The sequence below is a fragment of the Lactuca saligna genome, chromosome 7, assembly GCF_052625555.1.
Source record: "Lactuca saligna cultivar CGN05327 chromosome 7, ASM5262555v1, whole genome shotgun sequence".
Lineage (NCBI taxonomy): Eukaryota > Viridiplantae > Streptophyta > Magnoliopsida > Asterales > Asteraceae > Lactuca > Lactuca saligna.
Window position 1 is genome coordinate 183,030,817 of NC_136423.1, and position 8,356 is coordinate 183,039,172.

An 8,356-nucleotide genomic window follows, 5' to 3' on the forward strand; every position below is an offset into this window, starting at 1 on the left:
CTAGGAATAGCTCAAATGCTCAAAAGGGGCTAAATGAATGACTTAATGAATATATGAAGCCCTTAAGTCCATAAAGTTGGCACCTTATGCCAATATAGTTCATGAAGACCTTACATCTAAAAGAATAAGCATTTGGGACGTCCTAATCCCCAACATCCACCCAACCATGGCTAAAAACATAGAATCTAACCCAAGAAGAGATCTAAGTAACTAACAAGCAAGGTGAGAGCTTGATACCTCAAAAACTTGGCAAATAAGATGGTGGTTCTCGATCTACGACCTCTTCTTTAAGCCAAGCAACTCCTAACTTCTTTAGCTCCTTCAAAATGCACCAAAAATGACCACACAAGGTTCTCCACAAGCTCACATACTCAACAGAGGAAGATGATACTCGATTTTAAGGTTTTTGGATAGAGGAGGTTGATAAGGAAGCCAACTAATGGACTTAAAGCCTTTAAATAGGTCGCAACACCCTAAAAATTAGGGCTTTCTTCCCAACTGCAACACGTCGTGTTGAGGCATCTCGACATGCTGTTTTTGGACATGTAGTGTAATTTTTTGCAAACTACAGAACTAATTTTGAACTTTTAGAATTGATTTTGCAAAAAGATTAATAGAGCTAACTATGAAAATCGTTAAATGAACTAGAGTGATAACTCTACGTCTTATTTGTGGTCAGAGCCAATAAAAGAAAATAACAATTAAGTTTTATCAATTATACGTAAAAACATTGTGACTTTTATTGTGTGTACAGTTATAACTAGTTAAGGTAGGTAAAATGCAAACATATAGATAAGAAGGTTATATATGCAAATTGTTAGCCTCTCCCACTTTTTATGGTATGTACAACTATAGCCAGTTGAGGTAGGTAAAATGCAAACATATAGATAAGAAGGTTATATATGCAAATTGTTAGCCTCTCCCTTTTAGCTTCACCTGTCAAAACCCTAACCTTTAAACCCCATTAAACCCCAAGGATTCTCCATACCACACGACTGCGTCTCCATCTGTTGCACCGATAGGTGAGTCTCTCTCCTTTTCTTAATCGCTGGTATGTAGATAAACATCAATTGACCAGTGTTTTTCATAGAATACATTGCTTGCTATGTAGAACATAATCAATTGGTTGCTGAAAATCAATTTTTAGATTCGATTTCATGTGTTTGAACAGGAAAATATACCACTTTATAATTTTTTTTTTGCTGATAATCGATTTCCTGCGAGTCGATTCCTTCCCTCTTTGCTAAGTAATCTGTTTTTTTGTTTGAGTTTCTGTAGTTTTTTTTTTGTTTCCAAAAGCAGACTCTAAATGTCCTTTAAAATCACTACATGAATCTGTTTCGTTGTTCATTCCCCTGTTTTCATGAAAGTTGTTTTGTTCTTCATAAAGTGTCCAAGAGTATATAAACGTACACAGTTGTTATACCCTGTAGATAATTTCTGTTTTCATTGTTTTGATCTCGACTGTTCTGAATCAGATTGTCTAAAATCAGAATTTGTATTGAAACCATGTCTTTATTGATATGAATATGTATGTACAGGAAGGGTATTTCTGTCCAAAAACCAGAATTTGTATTGAAACCCTGGTCGGACACCAAGAAAGAAAGATTTTGCAGCGATGCCAAAAATTCCGCTTTGGGATTTGCCGGAACTGCCCAAGAACGAGCTTCCTCTTCACCTCCAACTCCAGAAAACTCGCGTCTTCTGCAATAACGATGCTCCCACTCATGTATGTATGGTTCCTCTAATTTTGATTAGAGTTGTTGGTTTAGGTTAAAACGATGACTGAGTTTGGTTTATTTTTTTTGTTTTTGGTTATGAAGACAGAGAATATACACTATTCTGGAGCGTATGCATCAATGGGGATTGATAACAGCTTAAGGCTTGATGAGTTTAAGAAAAACTTCAAAGTCAAGGTCATTAAACTCAACGAAGATGACATGGAGTTTGATTTGATCGGGATTGATGCTTCTATCGCGAATGCTTTTAGAAGAATCCTCATCTCTGAGGTATTTTCCTCTTCTTCTTCTTCTTCATCATGGATAATTGTTTTCAGGTTGCATAAAAAGATTCGGTTCTTTGTATACAGGTTCCCACCATGGCCATAGAGAAGGTTCTTGTTGCAAACAGTTCATCAGTAGTACAAGATGAAGTGCTTGCCCATAGACTTGGTCTCATACCAATAAAAGTGGATCCGAGGCTGTTTGATTATATGTCAGGTTTATTGCTGTTCTCTTTGCACACTTGTTTGTGTTTGTGGTTCTCTTTAGTTTTTACACTGTTAAGTTTCCCATTTCTTTTTTTTTTTTTTTTCTTCAGAAAATGATGTTCCTAATGAGAAAAACTGCATTGTCTTCAAACTCCATTTCAAGAATCCTCGAGGATCCGGTGAACGACGCACAGTGTACTCTCATGATCTCAAATGGTTGCCATTTGGCAGTGAATACGTTTTGCCAACTGAAAATTCAAATGCTTCAGATCCAAATTCAAAACCAAAAACATACACATCATTTACTTCAAGCCAGGACTCATTGCCTGAGTTCTCCACCAATCCTATTACTCTCACTCCTGGTATCATTATATCAAAGCTTGGACCCGGGCAGGTGATTATTTGATTCAAAACATTATTTTTGTTTTTTATACAATTTCAATTTAAAACTTGTCTTTTGTTTTAATTGTTTATGATTATGTATATGTAGGAGATTGAGCTAGAAGCACATGCATGTAAAGGCCTTGGTAAAACACATGCCAAATGGTCTCCTGTGGCTACTGCTTGGTATAGAATGCTCCCTGAGGTGAAAAACATTCATTTTTTTTTTTTTTTTTCTAATAAAAAAAATCTCTACTACTTCTGTGGCTACACGCGACAGGAATAGCAACATACTTTTGTTCATTTTGTTTTAGGTTATATTGTTGAAAGACATTGAGGATGATGATGCTGAGGAACTTGTAAAGAAATGCCCGGTCAATGTGTTTGACATTGAGGATATTGCTAAAGGTAACATCCAGTTTCCTTCACATAAGCGATAAGTGAAAGAAATAGCAATGTACTTTGGTTCTAGCGTAAATTACATCTTTGGTCCCTAAGTATAAAAAATTGCAAATCAGCTATACTCGAGGACAAAAAATAGCCATTTTATTTGGAACAGAGACCAAAATATACTGAGGGACCAAAAATGTAAGTTAAAGTTAGTCTTGATAATATTTGTGTAAATGAAATGATGGGACAGGTAGGAAGAGGGCAAGTGTGGGTAGACCAAGGGCTTGTACCCTTTGCAGGGAATGCATTAGGGAGCCTGGATGGGAGGAAAAGGTGGCACTTCGACGTGTCAAAGATCATTTCATCTGTAAGTGCAACAAATACTTACATTCTGTTATACTATTAATGATTATTTTTATTTTTATTTTTATTTTGTGGTTCAGTCACTATAGAATCTACTGGAGCATTGCCACCTGAGGTGCTGTTCACTGAAGCTGTGCAGATCTTGGAAGATAAGTGTGAACGTGTTATTACTGAGATGTCGTAGTCTCATTTTTATGTTTCAAAAAGTGTTACATTTACATTATATCCTAACTTTTTTTTTTTTTTTTTTTTTTTTTTAATGCATGTGTAAAACATAGTTTATGACCATTTTTTGGAAAAGCAAAAAAAATGTTGGAAATTATATGATGGCTGTAAATGAAAGAAGAGATTGTGATTTGTGATGATGGATGGGGTGGGGTGGGAACATGAGTAGTAAAGTAGATGGCCCCTTTAACTACTTTAGGCAAGTGAATCATACAACTTGATCTTATATGTCCCCACTTTCATACGACTCATTTTTATTTTTATTTAACGCTTTTAATGATGTTTATATATATATATATATATATATATATATATATATATATATATATATATATATATATATATATATATATATATATATTTTTGTTAAACCATGTATTCTGTCTTCCGTTATCTGATATTTTCCTTTTTTTTGTGTGATTTTAATTTTAATTTGCGCTTATTCCAAAAGCCCAAGTTGTGTTTTTTAATAAACATGAAATAGCGGAATCTCATAATTCACATTTAAAATCGAAGTTGTCGAAAGAGGTCGACCGTCGAGGGCATTGATTGTAACGGAAACAATGGTTCGTTTCATGACGTTGATAACACAAAATGAAATTTATCATGCTTGTTTTAGAAGGAAAATAATACTATTTAAATAATCTTATTAAATTTATTAACATTATTAAATTTATTAACATGAGATGCGTAACTGTTTAATTGTTGTGATTGAAATTCTATCATATTATTATATGTTTGAAAAAAGCATGCTGTTTCCATGAAAATTGTCGTGTTAACAGCAATAGAAAAGTCGATAGCGTTTGACAGAAGTATAGTCTTGTTTTCATACCAATATCGGGTGGCATAATATCACCAAAATACTATTCATTTTGACCATAAAAGTACCCCTCCACTATCATCTAGCCTGGATTTTGGTCTAAATGGACAAAAAGAAGAACAAAAAGAGGGATATAATCTAAAAACAAAACAAAAAGAGGGATATAATTTTTAATTTGCAAAATTATAGAAATAGATCATTTATAATAAGTCAAATTACATAAATGGTCATGTGTAGATTGTAATAGCATGAAATGTAAAAATTACATAAATATTCTCAATGTAAGCGTAAAATTACAGAAATAACCCACATTGTAACCACGAACCATTTTTCTCATGACATGGACCCGTTTAACGTCTATAGTCTATACTCTATATGTCTAACAACATTTAATTTCTTTTATTAACTCATTTAATATGTGGATTTTTACTTCATGGTACTCGAATATGTTCCATTGAACCATTATAGATCTTATGAAATCTCATAATACTCCGTATAATCTAATTAATTAATTAAATTGATTACATTATATCATACAGTTTCTAAAAGGTCAAATAAGTAAAACTAATTTTTTATATAAAAGTGAATGAGTCAAATAGGTTTTTGCAACATTTTTTTAAATGATTTTATACATCAAACTGTTTTTCTTTTAAAACAATTTATATGACTATTTTCAACTAATCAATTAAAAAAATTACATATTAATACAAAATATTATAGTGATGTGCTTTTTAATCGAAAATTTAGACCGGAAGCGGTTGGAACCGGTTTACAGTATTCAGTCTGGTTCCAAATTCCCCAAAATTCATGATTTTCGGTTTTTGGTTCCGATCCGGTTTAGATCGATTCCGGTACCAAACATCTTTTTAGATAGGGTTGGAACCGATTAGTGGTATTCGATCTGGTTATCGGTTTCCCATTTACTCCTAAATTGATTTTCGGTTCTTTATGTTCGGATGGGTTCCAAACCGGTTTACATCCTTGGCGTATTATATTCGATCCAAATAAATAATCAATAATCAAATATTTGACCCTAAAACCTTTAGTTTTAATTTAAAATAAAAAAAGGATATTTTATATATCCTCACAGGCTATAGTTGTCTCTCTCCTCCATGTTAATGGTAGTAGCCCACATAGACAGCCCCAACACTCGAAACCTTTTTTCTTCTTCTTTAGACCACAATTCATTATGAATTATGGGAGAGAGTGATAGTGATCCCCTCTCTTTCTTTCTTTATCTCACACACACTCCCACCATTAATGGTAGTGCTCCCTCTCCTCTTCTTTCCTAGCTAATGTTCATTGATGCCTCAACAATCAACATTCAACAAGAACCCTAAAGTTGTCATCTTTCAGGTACGCTTTTATATATGACCCCTCATATCTTTTTCTACTTTTCTTTCTGTAAATCAAAGTGGGTTTTATGGCCCTCCCTATTGTCTTTTAGATTATGGTTGTTTGTGGGGGTAGTTTTTGTAGGGTTAATATTATGGAGGGAAGTTGTGTCAGTTCCAAGAATCAAGACTCATGTGTTCGTTTTCTTGATTATCATACGTTTCTTCTTACTTCTTTTAATCTTCTTTTCTTTCTATATATATATATATATATATATATATATATATATATATATATATATATATATATATATATATATATGTGTGTGTGTGTGTGTGTAGATAGCTGCTCCTGAATCGTAACAATGGGTTCAATCGGAGAAATGAAACCGTTTAAAGATCCAATAATTGGTGGTGAAAGAACAGATTTTGTGGAGAGTGGAAAGAGTAGCATGTGTAGAGGAAGTACAAGCACTGATATAAGCGATGAAAGTTGTTACAGCACGTTGAGCGCCACCATCAGCAAACCTCATAAATCAAACGATTCAAGATGGGAAGCGATTCAGAGTGTTAGATTACAAGATGGGAATCTGGGTCTGAATCATTTTCGATTGTTGAAAAGATTGGGTTGCGGGGACATCGGAAGTGTTTATCTCTGCGAGCTTACGGGTACCAAATCGTATTATGCAATGAAGGTGATGGATAAAGTGTCGCTTGAAGGTCGTAATAAGTTATTAAGAGCGCAAACAGAAAAGGAAATACTTCAATCTTTGGATCATCCTTTTCTTCCCAGTTTGTATACTCATTTTGAGACGGATAAGTTCTCGTGTTTGGTAATGGAGTTTTGCCCCGGCGGCGATTTGCATATGCTCCGGCAACGCCAGCCGGGAAAACGATTTTGTGAACAAGCTGTCAAGTAAGTATATGACAACCTAATTAATATTCCCAGATCTTTTGTTTTTCAATAAACTTTTGAATCTTATGCAGATTTTATGTTGCTGAGATACTTCTTGCTATGGAGTACCTGCATATGCTTGGAATCGTGTATCGTGACCTGAAGCCGGAAAATGTTCTTGTTAGGGAAGATGGTCATATAATGCTTACCGACTTTGATCTTTCACTTCGTTGTTCAGTCAGTCCAACGCTTGTGAATTTATTTTCAGCGTCTTTAGAGAACGATCCTTTACAGAAGAGCTCCGGTGGTTATTGCATCGAACCGCCGTCGTCTTCGTCGTGTATCCAACCCTCATGTGTAGTTTCTACCTCTTGTTTCTCTCCGAGAATGTTTAGATCCAAGAAAGATAAGAAATTGAAGTCGAAATCGGAAATTGGGAACCAGGTGAGTCCGTTACCGGAGCTTATGGCGGAGCCGACCGGTGTCCGGTCAATGTCGTTTGTTGGGACGCATGAGTATTTGGCGCCGGAGATTATAAAAAACGAAGGACATGGCAGCGCGGTGGATTGGTGGACGCTTGGTATATTTTTGTACGAGTTGCTTTTTGGGAAAACTCCGTTCAAAGGGACAGGCAATCGAGCGACGTTGACAAATGTGGTTGGGCAGCCGCTGAGGTTCCCGGAGTCGCCGGTTGTGAGTTTTCCGGCGAGGGATCTGATGAGAGGTTTGCTGGTGAAAGAACCAAAGCAACGATTGGCATACAAGAGAGGAGCTACTGAAATCAAACAACATCCTTTCTTTGAAGGTGTTAATTGGGCGTTGATTCGTTGTGCAACCCCACCGGAAATCCCAAAGGCGGTGGTGTTTGAACGGAATTCTTCTCCGATGACATCCCTTTGCGAGAAAAACGCTGCTGCTGTCGTGGTTGCACCTGAGAAGAAGGGATCCGAGAATTATCTTGAGTTTGATTTCTTTTGAAACAGTTATACATTCTGAAATGTGAAGCATTCTTTTTTAATTTCGTTTGGATTTTTTTTTTTTTTTCTGTGGAAAGATAAGAAATTTATGATGTTTTTGTTTGGACGACTGTTGAAATATGTGAAAATTTTGTGTTTGTAAATGTTAATACGACGACATTCTTCAGATTATTCCTTTTTGCGCTAGTTTTTTACTTTTTACATGTAAAAAGTGAAACAATATTTCCTAAAAAGGAAGGATTAACAAAATGAGAGTAAAATGTGGTGAACGTGGATCGAACACGTGACCTTCAGATCTTCAGTCTGACGCTCTCCCAACTGAGCTATCCCAGCAGATGAATTAGTTTTTAGACATAACATATATCATGCCAGTAGAATTTATCCCTGCAGATAAATAAATCTTTGGGAACGTAAAATATCATATTTACTCGACATCAAATCTAAATATCATATATACCCTTCTTAACATTTAAAATATCATATTCGCCTAAATTTATTTTTTAACCATTTTCAAAATGTTTTTAATCAGTTTTGGTATTTTATAATCATTTTAATTTAAAAACATAATGTCAATTGACTAATTTGCCCTTCAATACTTAAAACCTTTTTGCCTTAACTTGGGTCGACCAAAATTGACCCAATTATTGTAACCCTTTTGCTGATCACGTACCTGGAAGTATACGAAATTCATTGCGCTAACTAATTGCATACATACGACGCACACTTCAAAGAAGTATTCTCTTCATTCAATGTCATCATTAG

At 34.9% G+C, this 8,356-nt stretch overlaps 2 protein-coding genes and 1 non-coding gene across 6 annotated transcripts; 2 read left to right on the forward strand and 1 right to left on the reverse strand.

Annotated features, from left to right (window-relative positions):
• The first annotated feature begins 883 nt into the window (after positions 1 to 883).
• On the forward strand, positions 884 to 3,708 carry LOC145005995 (uncharacterized). 2 transcript variants are annotated; one of them, XM_078965091.1, is made up of 9 exons: positions 884 to 1,022; positions 1,542 to 1,729; positions 1,824 to 2,009; positions 2,090 to 2,219; positions 2,320 to 2,603; positions 2,700 to 2,795; positions 2,905 to 2,998; positions 3,231 to 3,347; positions 3,424 to 3,708. In XM_078965091.1, exons 2-9 carry the CDS (start codon positions 1,619 to 1,621, stop codon positions 3,525 to 3,527), a joined length of 1,122 nt encoding a protein of 373 aa, XP_078821217.1. In that variant the 5' UTR covers positions 884 to 1,022; positions 1,542 to 1,618; the 3' UTR covers positions 3,528 to 3,708. The 2 variants fall into 2 exon arrangements, with proteins under 2 accessions (XP_078821217.1, XP_078821218.1); XM_078965092.1 differs by lacking the exon at positions 884 to 1,022 and having other exon boundaries at positions 1,615 to 1,729; positions 1,828 to 2,009.
• A 1,809-nt stretch (positions 3,709 to 5,517) lies between these two features.
• Positions 5,518 to 7,765, forward strand: LOC145005993 (serine/threonine-protein kinase D6PKL2-like). 3 transcript variants are annotated; one of them, XM_078965088.1, is made up of 4 exons: positions 5,518 to 5,744; positions 5,859 to 5,919; positions 6,065 to 6,638; positions 6,710 to 7,765. In XM_078965088.1, the coding sequence occupies exons 3-4, from the start codon at positions 6,088 to 6,090 to the stop codon at positions 7,593 to 7,595; spliced, it is 1,437 nt and encodes a 478-aa protein (XP_078821214.1). In that variant the 5' UTR covers positions 5,518 to 5,744; positions 5,859 to 5,919; positions 6,065 to 6,087; the 3' UTR covers positions 7,596 to 7,765. The 3 variants fall into 3 exon arrangements, with proteins under 3 accessions (XP_078821214.1, XP_078821216.1, XP_078821215.1); XM_078965090.1 differs by having other exon boundaries at positions 6,069 to 6,638; XM_078965089.1 differs by lacking the exon at positions 5,859 to 5,919.
• An 89-nt stretch (positions 7,766 to 7,854) lies between these two features.
• TRNAF-GAA (transfer RNA phenylalanine (anticodon GAA)) lies at positions 7,855 to 7,927 on the reverse strand. Its single transcript has one exon. It is a non-coding gene; the product is annotated as a tRNA-Phe (tRNA).
• Between the last annotated feature and the right edge of the window lie 429 nt (positions 7,928 to 8,356).